We start from the raw sequence: 17,669 nt of genomic DNA, 5'->3' as shown, positions 1-17,669 counted from the left end.
AATGCTGCAAAAATAAATGAAAAAATATCACACCTTCACAAAACCCCCACTGCTCTTGTTCTGATGATTCTAGACCCCCTTACACAATGAACCAATCAGTTGATCACTGGCCACAATGGTGAACCATTTCAGTCAGTCAGTTATTGGATGTGCAGGTATGTCCTGTTGTGTTAAGAGAGGCCAGGAGGAGCCCCGCAGAGACCCGGGAACATTGGAATAGAAGAAGTGGGGACAATTTTTTTACAGCATTGCGAGTCTTTTTTAAACTATTTTTTTATCAAGGACAACCCTTTTAAGTTTCTCCTATTTTATTATTCAGCCTTTTTGAGATGTTAAAGGGGTTGTCCGGGTTCAGAGGACATACCCTTATTTTCACCCAGGCAGCCCCCCTGAGGCTAGCATCAGAGCATCTAATGCTTCGATGCGCTCCCTTGCCTTGCACTAGATCGTGCAGGGCAAGGGCTCTTTTGTTTACAATAATACACTGCTGGGTGAAAGCATCCGCCTGGCAGTGTGTTCGGTGACGTCACCGGCTCAGATGGGCGGGCTTTAGTGCTGCCCTAGCCGTTTTACTGGCTAGGGCAGCACTAAATCCCGCCCATCAGTGCCGGTGATGTCACCGGGCTTCCTGGCAGCCCCATGGAGAGCCCGGTTCGTCACCGGAACTCCTAAAAATGCCTTTGCCCTGCACGATTTAGCGCAGGGCAAAGGAGAGCATTGGAGCAGGAACTCCGTCAGGGGAGCTGCCTGGATGAAAATGGGGATATGTCCAGGTTTAGCTCTGAACCCGGACAACCCCTTTAATGGTATGTTTCTGTTGACAACCGATATACATACTCAAGCTTACATCTCTCACAGGAGTTGTCACCTAAAAGTTTATAACTCTTGAAGAGGATGACAACGTATTCATAATCTGTACTGACAATGTGTTTACTTCAGGAGTATCAGGAGCACAATCGCTGATATCATCGAGAAGTCCAGCCCTCTGTACATGGTTATAGCTCCACCGCTGCAGAGAAATGTCGACTCCATTTCCAGGAATCCAAAACTTATATTCAGGTTCCCAATATCACAGATGCTTCTTGTGCTGCATCCACGGAAGGATTCCACATTTTCGTCTGAACCTGCTGAGAAGCAAAGAGATATGTTCATGAACTGTTACCAGCCAAGAGTGAGAAACCATTGGTGATGCCACCTGAAGCCCCAATTCTTGAACTCTGCAGTAGGGTCTCCACACCTGCTATGCGCTTCTTTAAATATGATTGTGTTTGTATCCTAATTTAGCAAATCTGACATGTGTCACTTTATGTGGTAATAGCTTTGGAACTCTTTTATTTATCCAAGCCATTTTGAGATTATTTTCTAGTGATACATTGTACTTCATGATAGTCATAAATTTGAGTCAATATATTTCACCTTTATTTATGAAAAAATCCCAAATTTACCAAAAACTTGGAAAAATTCACAATTGTCAAAATTTCTATTTCTCTGCTTTTAAAACAGAAAGTCATACCTCATAAAATATTTATTACTTAACATTCCCGATATGTCTACTTTATGTTGTCATCATTTTGTAAATGTCATTTTATTTTATAAGGATGTTAGAAGGCTTAGAATTTTAGAAGCGATTCTTAAAATTTTTAAGAAAATTTCCAAAACCCACTTTTTAAGGACCAGTTCAGGTCTGAAGTCACTTTGTGGGGCTTACATAGTGGAAACCCCCATAAATGACCACATTGCAGAAACTACACCTCTCATGTTACTCAAAACTGATTTTCAAACATGGAGATCAAATTTCGAAATTTCACTTTTTTTGGCAGATTTTCCATTTTAATCCATTTTTTATTCCATATTGCAATCCAAATTGCATACAACCATACCAGATCATACTCAACCAATCTGCAATTAGTCACTGCTAACTGCATACTGCAAGTGAACTATTAGTTAGACCTCAGATATAACTCTCAGAGAGATAATAAAGTGCTTAAATAACTTAAAGTGAGAGTACAGATACTGAAGAGAGAAATATATCCACCATGTTATGTTGAATGACAAGATTGAACAGTTGAACCACCATCTTATGCATACCGCCATTTTGTGATATCTTTTCAACACGTGTTATGTACATGGACTATCTGCTGCGGAGGCGGCAGTGTTATATGAAGAAAAGTTGAAGTTAATAAAGAAGTTATTTGAAGCATTTGGTGTGCTCTTTAAACCTACTGTTTCCATAAAAAAACGCTAGAGTAATTACAGAGTAATAGACAGTCTGGTTAGACTAAAAGTCAGAGATATCGAAATTATTCTAATGCCACAGTGCAAAAGGCACTTCATAGTGCTGCGCCTGCCACAGGCCCCAAAGTGAAGGACAGCACTCTGTACATGCACAGCATCTTCTTCATTCATAGCTATGGTGCTTTCAACAATAGCTGAGCAAGCACGGTTGTCTATTTCTGGAGCTCCTATGGTGGGGAAAGTAGAGAACACTGTGCAAGTGCGGCCACCTCTTCATTCACTGCTATGGGACTGCCGGAGATAGCTGAGCCAGGAATGGTGTCTCCCTGGAGAAGAATTATTTTCTTCTGCTTCAGCATGTCAAATACTCCACTGGTCAGGGGAAAGTGGGGCATGCCCACTACTCACAACTAATACTAAGGACTGCCAGTTAACTATTTCCTACCCATAAGCAGCATTTTTGAATACATAGTGCATAGATAAGCCACTTGAATCATTGTACCATTGAAACTGCATAGTTAGAATGACAGGGAACATTTTAACAGCTTTAGAAGTGAAACATTTAATAACTTTAGCAGAGAACCACCGGCTCACTGCACATGACTGCTCTGGCAGCAAAGTCCCTTTGAAGACCAGTGTGGCACATGCCAGTTTTGATAAATCAGGACCTATGGACTTTATGACATGGACTTACCTTTTATTTTAGCGACCTGGAGAAGGCATTTATTTTCATTTCCGACACAGTCTATGGTCTTGGTTCCCGAACATGCTTCATTGCCTTCAGAACACATCTGGCACACTTTGCCATTTCTTCGGGTGCTAGCAGACTGCACTGCAAATACAGAGAGCAATTAAGTATTTATTAGTTACGTTTAAGGAATATAAAACATTCACCTTTTAGCACAATATTACTTTTAGGTCCCACATCTTGGGTGGATAAATTTATATCCTTTTATATCTTTATTTCCTTTATATGTTTATATATAAATTATGCTGATATCTGTCTTTGACACCTCAAATGTGATGGTCATTAGCAACTGCGGCATCTAATGGTCAAACATAAAGAAGCTCCCTCCGACTCCTAGTTCCAGCAACCTCCCATTCCCCCCATAGATACCTGTGAAAAGTTTGCGGGGTGGTGAGCAATTGTCATGGCGCAAGAGGCCCTGTGAAGACACCCAGGACTGTCACAATATAATGCATTACACCCTGAGGGAGCGTGTAATACGTCCTTCCTCAAAATGTAAACAATAAGGGAAAAATCCCAATATACTTCAATGCTAAAAATGTAAAATAAAAAAAGCTTGATAAAGTTTTAAAAATTATAAAAAAAAAGATTTAGCATATCAAAATATAAACAATAAAAATAAACATAACTGCCATCGCGACATCTGTACATGCCCAAAATATTAAGGTGAACACCGAAAAAAAACTCACAATGCCAAAACTTTATTTAAATCTAATTTAGCTTCTATTTCTGAAAAGCTTCTGGTGGGATTTGAACTCACAACCTTCTACAGTACAGCTAAGAATCTTAATCACTACACTATAGAGCTGCATGGCTAGTTACTCAAAAAAACATTTTTTAAAAGTAATTGGCCATGCAGCTCTATAGTGTAGTGGTTAACATTCTGGGCTGTAATGTACACGGTTGTGAGAATAAATCCCGTCAGAAACTTTTCTGAAATAGAAGCTAAATTTCATTTAAACATATATATGTTTTTACCCATAATATATTTACATATATTTAGAATATATAATATATTATATATATATATAATATATGTATATATTATATATATATAATATATGTAAATATGGCTAAAACATCAGTAGTCGTTTCCCACATATTATGCATTCATATACACTCACCTAAAGAATTATTAGGAACACCTGTTCTATTTCTCATTAATGCAATTATCTAGTCAACCAATCACATGGCAGTTGCTTCAATGCATTTAGGGGTGTGGTCCTGGTCAAGACAATCTCCTGAACTCCAAACGGAATGTCAGAATGGGAAAGAAAGGTGATTTAAGCAATTTTGAGCGTGGCATGGTTGTTGGTGCCAGACGGGCCGGTCTGAGTATTTCACAATCTGCTCAGTTACTAGGATTTTCAAGCACAACCATTTCTAGGGTTTACAAAGAATGGTGTGAAAAGGGAAAAACATCCAGTATGCGGCAGTCCTGTGGGCAAAAATGCCTTGTGGATGCTAGAGGTCAGAGGAGAATGGGCCGACTGATTCAAGCTGATAGAAGAGCAACGTTGACTGAAATAACCACTCGTTACAACCGAGGTCTGCAGCAAAGCATTTGTGAAGCCACAACATGCACAACCTTAAGGTGGATGGGCTACAACAGCAGAATGGTGTTCGGCCGAGCATGCTCGCCCAGCACTACAGTACATCCAACCAGCCTCACAACCGCAGACCACGTGTAACCACACCAGCACCCAACACCACATCCAGCATGTTCACCTCCATGATCGTCTGAGACCAGCCACCCGGACAGCTGCAGCAACAATCGGTTTGCATAACCAAAGAATTTCTGCACAAACTGTCAGAAAACGTTTCAGGGGAGCTCATCTGCATGCTCGTTGTCCTCATCGGGGTCTGGACCTGACTGCAGTTCGTCATCGTAACGGACTTGAGTGGGCAAATGCTCACATTCGATAGCGTCTGGCACGTTGGAGAGGCGTTCTGTTCACGGATGAGTCACAGTTTTCACTGTTCAGGTCAGATGGCAGACAGCGTGTGTGGCGTCGTGTGGGTGAGCGGTTTGCTGACGTCAACATTGTGGATTGAGTGGCCCATGGGGTTATGGTATGGGCAGGCGTATCTTATGGACAATGAACACAGGTGCATTTTATTGATAGCATTTTGAATGCACAGAGATACCGTGACGAGATCCTGGGTAGAGTTGAGCGAACCCGAACTGCAAAGTTCGGGTTCGTACCGAACTTGGCTAGTTCGGGGACCAGAACCCGGACTAGTTCGATGTTCGGGTGATTTTATTATTTTCTGTTATAACATGGTTATAACGGAAAATAATAACATTCTTAAAACAGAATGATAAATAAAATGTATATTGACGGGTTAAAAAATAAAAAAACACTGCAGGTCCTTTTGCAGGTCCTGAAGAAAAGATGATACCGGCTGTGAGATAAATGGATGAGGTGAGTTTTTTTTATTTTTAACCCCTCAATAGACATTTTATTTAGCATTCTGTTTTAAGTATGCTATTATTTTCCGCTAAAACCATGTTATAACGGAAAATAATGAAGTGAAGTTTTGGGTCCCCATTGACTTACATGGGGTCCGGGTACGGGGTGAAGTTTGGGTCCCGAACCCAAACTTTCACCTGAAGTTTTGCCAAACCCGGCGAACCCAAACTTCCACGGGTTCGCTCAACCCTAATCCTGAGGCCCATTGTTCTGCCATTCATCCATGACGGGAAAAAATAAAAAATAAAACATCCTGCACGATATGATAATAAATGTTGCGGATGTACATGGCTACATTTATACAGTCACAGACAATAATGCAGTATAATAGATGCAAGCATAACATATGGACTAAGCCCGACCCGCCTGAACTGAGACCACCTTGTCGCTTGGTAGGTGGGCTGAGATGTGTTTTGATCAAAATGTATTGGCCAAGTGTCTCAGATTTTATCAACGGAGTGAGGGCTTAGTCCATATGTTATGCTTGCAACTATTATTTTAGTGCATTATTGTCTGTGGCCATTCATCCACGACCATCACCTCATGTTGCAGCATGATAATGCACGGCCCCATATTGCAAGGATCTGTACACAATTCCTGGAAGCTGAAAACATCCCAGTTCTTGCATGGCCCGGACTCACCGGACATGTCACCCCACTGAGCATGTTTGGGATGCTCTGGATCGGTGTATACGACAGCGTGTTCCAGTTCCTGCCAATATTCTGCAACTTCGCACAGAAGGAGTGGACCACCATCCCACAGGCCACAATCAACAACCTGATCAACTCTATGTGACGGAGATGTGTTGCACTGCCTGAGGCAAATGGTGGCCACACCAGATACCCCCCCCCCAGTAAGGCAAAACGGTGCACATTTCAGAGTGGCATTTTATTGAGGATAGTCTAAGGCACACCTGTGCAATAGTCATGCTGTCTAATCAGCACCTTGATGTGCCACACCTGTGAGGTGGGATGGATTATCTCGGCAAAGGAGAAGTGCTCACTAACACAGATTCAGACAGATTTGTGAACAATATTTGAGAGTAATGGGTCTTTTGTGTATGTAGAAAATGTTTCAGATCTCTCAGTTCAGCTCATGCAAAATGGGAGCAAAACCGAAAGTGTTGAGTTTATATTTTTGTACAGTGTAGATAGATAGATAAATAGATAGATATGAAATACTGTAGATATGATAGATTCATCCCCTGCTGGGATCCATTACAGTCAATGTGGCCTGGAGGCGCTCTGTCTATGCCAGATAGATGACCCCCGGCAGGCTGTCGGTACAATCTGACAGAAGATTTTAGCGTCAGTATGACACCACCCTTAGGCTATTCTTGCACCTAGGAAATTATCTGGTAAGACGTGTAGAGATATTTGACAGTATCCAGTGTGTTGAAGTTAATAACATTCTATACAGTTAAGTCCCATTATTATGACCACATCCTTCGCTCATGAAGGAAGTCACATGTGGTGAACTGGCTCAGTGGGTATATAAGGCGTGGTGTGCCAGCTTCGTTGGTATATAAGGTGTGATCAGATAGCTTGGTGGGTATATAAGGTGTGGTGAGCTGGCTCGGTGTGTATATAAGGTGTGGAGAGCCAGCTTGGTGGGTATATAAGGTGTGGTGAGCTGGATCGGTGGGTATATAAGTTGTGGGGAGATAGCATGGTGGGTATATAATGTGTGGTGAGAAGGCTTGGTGGGTATATAAGAGGGTTAGGCAACCTTCAGCACTCCAGCTGTTGTGAAACTCAGGGCCGGCGCTTCCATACAGGCAAGGGGGGCAATTGACCCCGGGGCCCCGAGTCCTTAGGGCCCCCAAGCCCACCACCCGACCCCGGCCGCTCCTGAGCCTTTTTTCTTTTTTTGCGAGGCCTCGCGCTGGTGGCGGCCTTGCTCAGGCTCCGGGAAGGGGTCCCGCGGTGGCAGGTCACAGGGAGATGAACGCTTCCATTGTGGAAGCGCTCATTTCCATAGTCATCTGTATCGCCATCCTCAGGACAGATACAGATGCCTGTGCTGTGGGGCAAGGGAGGGAGAGGCATCTCCCTTCCCTGTTACTCTGATAGGCTGTTTATACCGGACTTTTACTGGCACATGGGGGGAGGGGGAGGCACTTGATACTGGCACATGGGGGGGTTTGGCACTTGATATTGGCACATGGGGGGTTGGCACTTGATACTGGCACAAAGGGGGGTTGGCACTTGATCCTGGCACATGGGGGGGTTTGGCACTTGATACTGGCACATGGGGGGTTTGGCACTTGATACTGGCACATGGGGGGTTTGGCACTTGATACTGGCAAATAGGGGTTTGGCACTTGATACTGGCACATGGGGGGGTTTGGCACTTGATACTGGCACATGGGGGGGTTTGGCACTTGATACTGGCACATGGGGGGTTTGGCATTTGATACTGCCACATGGAGGGGTTGGCACTTGATACTGGCACATGGGGGGGTTTGGCACTTGATACTGGCACATGGGGGGTTTGGCATTTGATACTGCCACATGGAGGGGTTGGCACTTGATACTGGCACATGGGGGGGTTGGCACTTGTTACTGGCACATGGGGGGTTTGGCACTTGATACTGGCACATGGGGGGTTTGGCACTTGATACTGCCACATGGTGGGGTTGGCACTTGATACTGGCACATGGGGGGTTTGGCATTTGATACTGCCACATGGAGGGGTTGGCACTTGATACTGGCACATGGGGGGGTTGGCACTTGTTACTGGCACATGGGGGGTTTGGCACTTGATACTGGCACATGGGGGGTTTGGCACTTGATACTGCCACATGGTGGGGTTGGCACTTGATACTGGCACATGGGGGGCATGGAGAGGCACTTGTTACTGGCACATGGGGGGTGGAAGAGAGGCACTTGCTACTGGCACATTGGGGGGGAGAGGCACTTGATACTGGCACATTATTATGGGGCACTATGGGGGCTTCTACTGAGGCCACAAAGAAGGGGTATTTTATACGGGGGGCTCTGTGTGGTACTACTATTATCAGGGGTATTATCTGTTTCTGCAGTTTAGTATTAGGGAGCACAGCGGCACAGTATTGGGGGTAGTAGGATGATTTGTCCAGAAGATGGGAGGATGATGGAAAAGTAGTAAACTAAGATTTTTTTTGTTGTCAAACTGCAGAGACGGAAAATGGAGACAAAATGGTGGTCTGGTCTGAAGTTCTGAAAGGAGAAGACGAGGACAGAGAACATCTACATTAAAGGAGATGTCACTGGATGTAAGAGGTATGGGGTGCTGTATTTCTGTAGTGATGGGGGGACGTTAAAGTCAGCAAGTGTCATGTGGGGGGGGGGCTTATTGTTTTTTTCCCCAGGGCCCCATTTCACCTAGAACCGGCCCTGGTGAAACTACAACTCCCAGCATGCAAACATGCTCGGCTGTTCTCAAAGCTCCCATAGAAGTGAATAGAGCATTCTGGGAGTTGTAGTTTTTAGAATATCTGGAGTGCCGAAGGTTGCTGATCCCTAGTATATAAGGTGTGGTGAGCCTGCTCGGTGGGTATATAAGGTGTGGTGAGCTTGTTGAAGAAATATCATCTTTCGGGCGGCGGTATTTCTGACACTGCGCAGTGTGAACTGTTCTCGCGCTGCTGTGGTGAAAGTGTATAGTGAGAGGACAAATTGCCCCATTGTGAATAAGTGATGTAGAAATTATGAAGCACCACGTGCCATTAATGTGAGAGGTGAACGCCGACTACGAAGGTGGGCAAAAGGCGGACGGACCGCTGCAGTGGAGCAGCTCAACTCCAAAATGAAGCGGGGGGTACTATACGTGTGTCTTAAACAACAGTCCAGAGAACTCTACAGTGTATGAGGCTCCCGAGCAGACGGACGGCCACTGCAACTGTTAATGATCAGAAAAGACTTCAATATGCGGGGCAGTATCAGAATTGGACCTCTGCTTTTTGGCAGGGTTGTCTTTTCTGATGAGTCACGGTTTCTACTTCATGGAACAGATGTCAGGAGAGAAACATCAGAGAGGGAACACCCTGCCACCATTGCTGGAAGAGCACAAGCTGGTGATGGCAGTGTTATGGTCTGGGGAAGGTTTTAGCGGCATTCTCTGGGCCACTCATCCATGTGGAAGGCGCTCTCCCCCAGTTTGGGCATGAATCCATCCTTGTAGATCACGTACACCCATACATGCTGATTGTCTCCCTGGGGCAATGGGATCTTCCAGTAAGACAACGTGACATGTCAAATGGCTAGAAACGTCCGACACTGGTTGGAAGAGCATGACCAAGACTTCCAAGTACTATCCTGACCCCCTGATTCACCAGACTTGAACCCAATTCAGCATCTGTGGGACCACCTTGATAATTGTGTTCACTCTGTGAATCCTCCTCCACGCCTCCTTCAGCAGCTGTGGGATGCAGTCAGCATGGCCCCAGATACCTGGGCCAACCTACCAGGACCTTATGGAGTCACTCCGGGCCCGTCTAATAGCTCTCTGTGCGATGACTCTGGCTACTAGCCGGGGATCAGAATAATGGGACACATAATAGTTGTCCCCGTTATATAAAGTCTTGTAAATTTTATGATAATACAGAGAACCAATCTGCAGTGTCTTTCACATATATTGCCACTAGATGGCGACATTGTTCGGTTTTTACCTGACACCATTTGTTAGCGGTGGTGACATTGTTTTTTACCCTGTTCACGCCTCCCTTTCAAACAAAGGGCACATTTTGGTGGACACTTTACAGATTTCACACATTTACACTGAATAGCGATCTACAAACCGGAATCCACATGCAATTGTGCAGACACCGGCAGGAAGAGACTTACACTGAGGCAGCGGGGGGTAGCATTTGTCAGTAAAACAGCAGGAAATGCCCAATCTGGCACTGTTTTTCTCAATGGTGAAACTTCCCGTCTTATTACAGTGAGATGTCGGGCCACAAGATCTGTACAAGAGCTCATTTGTCTTCCCATCTAAAAAAAAATAATAAAAAATTAAATAAAGGATACTTACATACAGAATGTACGGGCAAGATTACGGGGGGTGAAAAAAGTATCTATTATACATAGATAATCAGGACTGGACATGAATTTTTTCAGATTTGATTGGGGGAAGTTTTATGAGAAAGTGAGAGACAGAGAAAAAGATAGCTAGATATTTGATAGATAGAAAGATACATAAGAACATCCCAGAAGCTGACAGTATACCAGAGCCTGCAGAGGGAGTACAAACTGGCCCCGTATCTGGAGAAACTCCCCAATCCAAAAGACTGACAGATCCTGAGCCGGTACAGACTGAGCGCCCACAGCCTGCTCATCGAGTCTGGGCGTCACCGACAGAGGTACATGCCCAGGGAGAGCAGACTGTGCCAGCAGTGCGACCAGGAGGCCGGGGAGGATGAGGCTCATTTCCTGCTGCGGTGCCCTAAATACTCAGCAGTGAGGGAGACTCACTTCAGGAGACTGTCTGATCTCTGCCCAGACTTCACCTCCATGGAGGAGGAAGAGAGACTCTCCATACTGCTGGGGGAATAGGAGAACACAGCGGCCACAGCAGCACAATATATTACTGCCTGCCATAGACTGAGAGGAGCCTGGTATACCATGGACTCCTATACCCCCACCCTGTATATGTCCCCATCCCCCAACCCTACCCAATTATTTCCCACTTGCTTTGGCAATGCTAAAATGTATTTAGTCCTGCCAATAAAGCTGATTTGATTTGAAGATAGATAGATAGATAGATAGATAGATAGATAGATAGATAGATAGATAGATAGATAATGGATAGATGATAGATGATAGATAGATAGATAGATAGATAGATAGATAGATAGATAGATAGATAGATAGATAGATAGATAATGGATAGATAGACAGATAGCTAGATAGATAATGGATAGAAAGATATATATATATATTAGATAGATAGATATTCAATAGTTAGATAGATAATAGAGATATAGATAAGAGATAGATAGATAATGGATAGAAGGATAGATAGGTAGATAATAGATAATAGATAGATAGATAGATAGATAACGGATAGAAAGATAATATATATTATATAGATAGATAGATAATAGATAGATAGATAGAGAGACAGATAGATAGATATGTAGATATTAGATAGATAGATATTTGATAGATAGATAGATAGATAGATAGATAGATAGATAGATAGATAGATAGATAGAAAATGGATAGATAGATAGATAGATAGATAGAAAATGGATAGATAGATAGATAATAGATAGATAGATAGATAATACATAGATAGATAGATAGATAATAGATAGATAGAAAATGGATAGATAGATAATAGATAGATAGATAATACATAAATAGATTGTTACGGCCTCTGTTGTGTGCACCGTGACGCGGTTGACGTGCATGCTGTTGCCTGAGGCAACGTGTTGTTGCAGCATGTAGGTGGCTCCTCCTTTCCCCTGGGTCCTTCCCTGTCTGGTGCCGGAGGGGTTAAATTTCTGGCTGGTGTGGATTTAGGTGTGTCTTGGGTGTGGCCTCTTGGCTCTTTATATGTTGTGTTGTGAGCCTGAGGTCAGTTGCCTTCAGCCTTTGTGTGAGCTGGAGTGCAGCTCCTATCCTGGATATACCACCTGTCCAATGGGAGGGCCTCCTAGCTAGACATCAATGTCTCCTTTATGTCTCCCCTATGTTCCCTATGTCTTTACCTTCCCTTGTATCGATGTTTGGTGTGGGTTATGTGCGGGGTCTGTTGTATGTCTAGTTGTCGTTACATGTCTGGCTTGTGGGTGTCTGTGTTCCAGCATGTTTGCTAGACATTTCCCCTGTTAGTCACATAACCTCTGGAAGGGGGTGTCAGGGTTCCCCGGAGGGGGAATCACAAGTCGGTAAACAGCTCTGCCTGGGGCCGCCATGCTTACTGTCCGCATGGAGGTCCGGTTGTTGTTGTGGCCGTGACAGGTAAGTGCATGTTGTTTCTCGGCTCTTACCTGCCAATCCTGTGGCTGGTTACTGGCTGCCCCTTTCCTTGCAGCTTGGCTGGTGGAGACTCCTGTTCATCCGCATCTGGGATGAACAGGTTGTCTCCGGCTCCTAACCTCATTGCAGGGATCTTCAGGGTAACTCAGGGTCCGAGCTTCCTGTGTATGAGACTACCTACCTTCTGGGTCTGCTCATATGGTTAGGAGTCAGGGCCAGGATTAGGTCGGCTTTAGGAGGTGACCTGCTCCTATATCCTATCTCCCAGGCATAGTTGCTTCCCCATTTTCCTCATTATACGGTGACAGTATGTCTAGCTAGGAGGCCCTCCCACTGGACAGGTGGTATATCCAGGATAATAGCTGCACTCCAGCTCACACAAAGGCTGAAGGCACCTGACCTCAGGCTCACAACACAACATATAAAGAGCCGAGGGGCCACACCCAAGACACACCTAAATCCACACCAGCCAGATAATTAAACCCTCCGGCACCAGACAGGGAAGGACCCAGGGGAAAGGAGAAGCCCCCTACATGCTGCAACAACACATTGCCTCCCTTAGGCAACAGCATGCACGTCAACCATGTCACGGCGCACACAACAGAGGCCGTGACATAGATTCATATATATATTAGATAGATAGATAGACAAATAGATATATAGATATTCGATAGATAGATGGAAAGATAGATAGATAGATAGATAATGGATAAATAGATAGATAAATAGAGATAGATAAATAGAGATAGATAGATGATAGATAGATAATAGATAATAGATAGATGGATAGATAGATAATAGATAGATAATAGATAGATAATAGATAGATAGATAGATAATAGATAGATAATAGATAGATAATAGATAGATAGATATTAGATAGATAATAGATAGATAGATAGATAATAGATAGATAATAGATAGATAATAGATAGATAGATAATAGATAGATAATAGATAGATAGATAATAGATAGATAATAGATAGATAGATATTAGATAGATAATAGATAGATAGATAATAGATAGATAATAGATAGATAGATAATAGATAGATAGATAGATAATAGATAATAGATAGATAGATAGATAATAGATAGATAGATAATAGATAATAGATAGATAGATAATAGATAGATAGATAATAGATAGATAGATAGATAGATAATAGATAGATAGATAGATAGATAATAGATAGATAGATAGATAGATAGATAGATAGATAGATAGATAGATAGATAATAGATAGATAGAGAGATAGATAGATAGATAGATAGGAGATAGATAGATAGATAGATAGATAGATAGATAGATAGATAGATAGATAGGAGATAGATAGATAGATAGATAGATAGATAATAGATAGATAGATATTAGATAGATAGATAGATAGATAGATAGATATTAGATAGATAGATAGATAGATAGATAGATAGATAATAGATAGATAGATATTAGATAGATAGATAGATAGATAGATAGATATTAGATAGATAACCCACACCATGTGTAGAATTTATGAAAATATGATAGATATTAGTGCTGGACATGAGGAGGAGTCAACAATTTACTTTCCAGCTCTCCCTCTTAGTGCCCCCAGACTGTACTTTTGCCCCTTACAGAAGTGCAGAATACTCGTCTGGCCCTGCTGACCCCAGCGGCAGGAGACACACAGGCCGAGGAATGATCCTCTAAATTCAGGCCTGAGTCCAGCTGCTGTGTCTGTCATCCATTATGGCTCAGGCCAAGTCTGCCAATTCTCACAGATGGTAATCATAACTGTGTGCGAACTAGCAGGCTGCTATGGCGGTAACTTCATGCCAAATAGATAGTTAGATTTGTGATAGAGATAGATAGATAGATATGAGATAGATAGATAGATAATAGATAGATAATAGATAGATAGATAGATATGAGATAGATAATAGATAGATAGATAGATATGAGATAGATAGATAGATAGATAGATAGATAGATAGATATGAGATAGATAGATAGATAGATAGATAGATAATAGATAGATAGATAGATAGATATGAGATAGATAGATAGATAGATAGATAGATAGATAGATAGATATGAGATAGATAGATAATAGATAGATAGATAATAGATAGATAATAGATAGATAGATAGATAATAGATAGATAATAGATAGATAGATAGATAATAGATAGATAATAGATGGATAGATAATGTAGGAATGTTTAAGAATACATTAGGACTTACCCTCGATAGTCTCCTGGTACATACTTGTACAGACGTGGCCCTGTGGGCAGGTTATTATTGGCCCCTCTGTGCAGGAGGAGAGACCGATGGCCATACATTGTGTGCACTCGAGAGAAAAGCCTAGAAAGAAAAAAAGTCATTATAATGCGTACAACTGCATCTCCTTGTTATTTTGTAATTATGTTCGTTACCTTCATTATTTCTTACTGTTTTTCTTAACTTATTATATTTGCTTTTTTTTTTTTTTTTAGATTTTTAGGATTATTTCCAGTAGGTGATAGTGAAATCATCTTACCATCACAATGCTGCACAGGTCGTTATCCTAGGTTTATATAGCAGTATATTTTACATTGTATTATACATTTTCCCACACCATCCAGAGAATAAGTGAGTTCCTCAGTATTTTACACTTTGCTCCTTTTATTACTGTCCTGTGCTTCCTCTCTGTAATCACATAGGTGTTTCCTTTGATCTCTGGAAGCTTTCTGTCCAGCTGGGCTAGTGGCGCTGTGGTGGTCATGAACAACACTTGAAGGGTAGCCTAATTTCTATGGAGCCCCCTGTCCTTGGTGTGGACCTTTATTTCATGATCTCTAACATCTGACCCAACAATTTGGATTGAATTCTGATTACATAGAATAGAATTTATTTTTCTTTTGAAAGATTTGGATTGAATTCTGATTCTATAGAATTTGATATTTTTTTTTTCTTTAGAAAGATCTGGATTGAATTCTGATTGTATAGAATTAGATTTTTTTTTTATAAATTGGATTGAATTCTCATTCTATAGAATTTTAATTTTACTGAAAAATTAGGATTGAAACCTGATTGTATTGAATCCAATATTTTCAAAAATAATCTAGATTGAATTCTGATTCTATAAAATACAAATAAAAAAATAGATTCAATTCTTATGCTACAAAATTTGGATTCTATAGAATCAACTCGCTCATAAGTCAAGACTGACCCTTCCCATGTATAAAATTTGGAAATGGCGCATCATCATATCTTCCTGCCAAAATGTGCATTGTGCTTGCGATGTGGCGCCCAATTTTAGACCGGATTATGCACAGTGCTTAAGAATGAAACATTTCATAAAATTCAGTGCAAGCCCATAAAAGCCTAGGGAATGTTCTCTGAAATATGTCTTCCTAATTCCCACTCCCTTTTCTAACCCCTCAGGACACAGGCTTGACCTGCTGAAATTAGAGCAATCCAATCCTCAACACCCTTCCCCCCCCCCCACCACCACTTGGTCATTATTTCTATAATCAGTTGCTAAAAACAATCTAAAAAATGCTATAAAAAATATAAATAAATACCTGTTTTAGCAAGAGCAGAGAGAAGGCAGATGAATACCCAAGGTGAGGCCATGTCAGCTCTAGTCCAGTGAGTGCAGACTCCAACAGTTGGGTGGAGATAATGACCCCTTATTTATGGAGAAGTACAGAGATAGCCATGGCCTGGAGGGGGGAGGGGGGCACTAAATGACCAGTTAGAGACAGTGTACAGGTAGCATGAGGTGGTCTAAAAAGAGAATGTTTTTCCTTTCTGGTTAAACAAATCTTAGGTTATTTCTGAGGGCTTTACATGTAAAAAAATGTAAATCAATACAAAAATATGTGAGAAAATAATATCAAAGTCACAAAAAATAAATTTAACAACATTATATTTTTGTAATAGACTAAGAACACATTCTGGTTCAGTACTTAAGGCTCAGCATTTTATTTTTCTATTCATTTATTTGATCTCTGCAAACGTTTTTATTTTTCCATTGACTTAGGGTTTGTTCACACGAACGCAGCCTCCCTGCAGCATGGCAAGCACAGTGCCATACATTGTATAGTGGCTGTGCTTGGTATTGCAGCCCAGGCCCATTCACTTCTCCTGACCGATGACTGTGCAGAGCTCACTGACACGCCCGCATCCTCTTCAAACATCTGATCATTGGGAGTGCTGGAAGTCGGATCCCCGCCGTTCTGATATTGATGGCCTATCCTGAGGATCGGGCATCAATATTTTATTCTCCCTATCAGACCAGTGCGCTCCTGGCTCATGTAGCTCATGTAGTACCTTATCGGGCATTAGTCCAAGGCAAGAGTCGGTCAGCAGAATCCTGACAGGGGCTCCAGGACAGAACCGGCTAAGGTGCAGGCTACTCCTGAAAAAATGTGTGTTGCTGCAGTTTTAGGAATTTTTTAATGAGGGTCAGGTAATGACAAAGTGACACACTATGCCGTCAACTTCCTCCACTACGTGACTTCAGTTACACTAAGGCCGAGTTCACACGAACGTGTGTGACCCGTGGCCGTATTGCGGGCTGCAATACACGGCCACAGTTCCGTGTGCATTCCGCATCGCGGATGCGGACCCATTCACTTCAATGGGTCTGCAAATCCGGATTAGCGGAACGGCCGCACGGAACGGGACCCCTCGGAAACACTACGGAGTGTCCTACATGTCCTATCTTTTTGCGGAACGGCCGGATCGCGGACCCATTAAAGTGAATGGGTCCACGATCCGATGCGGCTGACGCACGGCCGGCGATCGTGCATTGTGGCCCGCAGCACGGGCACGGGTCACACACGTTCGTGTGAACTCGGCCTAATTGTTATGTTAGAACCAGAGGCGTCTAGTGGCCAAGTGCAACCCTCCGCTTTCTCAGAGAAAACAGCAGATGCTCTTTTTTAACAGCTCCTTTTGAACAAACACAGTTTGAGGGTACTATCTCTCCTTGGGGAGAAAGCGCCTTAATCGGCGTGAGGAGACGTATAGGCCATACATGCTCCTCTGGAATTCTGGGAAGAAAGGGATGCAAATGAGCTCTTAACAAGCTCCGCCTCTGATGCCACCAGATGTAAGGCAGCTATCCTGTAAGCAGGGCCGGATTAAGAGCATCATGGGCCTGGTGCTGAGGATTTTGCTGGGCCTTTTTATGGAACTGCACTCAGTGTCTTAATTACATATATATTTTATCGATACCATTAAAGTATTTTGTTCCTGCAACTACCCCTTCATT

The 17,669-nt window shown here is 42.6% G+C and overlaps 1 protein-coding gene across 1 annotated transcript; it reads right to left on the bottom strand.

The window, feature by feature from the left end:
- Positions 1 to 839: 839 nt before the first annotated feature.
- LOC120992265 (phospholipase A2 inhibitor subunit gamma B-like) lies at positions 840 to 16,047 on the bottom strand. The gene is made up of 5 exons (XM_040421130.1): positions 15,973 to 16,047; positions 14,651 to 14,770; positions 10,284 to 10,430; positions 2,930 to 3,067; positions 840 to 1,127 (listed from the first exon to the last, which is right to left on the bottom strand). The coding sequence occupies exons 1-5, from the start codon at positions 16,022 to 16,024 to the stop codon at positions 931 to 933; spliced, it is 654 nt and encodes a 217-aa protein (XP_040277064.1). The 5' UTR covers positions 16,025 to 16,047; the 3' UTR covers positions 840 to 930.
- Between the last annotated feature and the right edge of the window lie 1,622 nt (positions 16,048 to 17,669).

The sequence above is a fragment of the Bufo bufo genome, chromosome 1 (assembly GCF_905171765.1).
Source record: "Bufo bufo chromosome 1, aBufBuf1.1, whole genome shotgun sequence".
Taxonomy (NCBI): Eukaryota; Metazoa; Chordata; class Amphibia; order Anura; family Bufonidae; genus Bufo; species Bufo bufo.
The sequence above is the reverse complement of the archived record's forward strand: the minus strand, read 5'-3'. Positions and strand labels throughout refer to the sequence as shown.

Excerpts from the sequence above, each read along its gene's own strand:
- LOC120992265 (XM_040421130.1), bottom strand. The coding sequence starts at position 16,024 with ATGGCCTCACCTTGGGTATTCATCTGCCTTCTCTCTGCTCTTGCTAAA. Across the intron at positions 10,431-14,650 it reads GTACCAGGAGACTATCGAGG|ATGGGAAGACAAATGAGCTC; the intron begins GTAAGTCCTAAT and ends ATTTTTTTTTAG. Across the intron at positions 3,068-10,283 it reads CTACCCCCCGCTGCCTCAGT|TGCAGTCTGCTAGCACCCGA; the intron begins GTAAGTCTCTTC and ends CTGTATTTGCAG.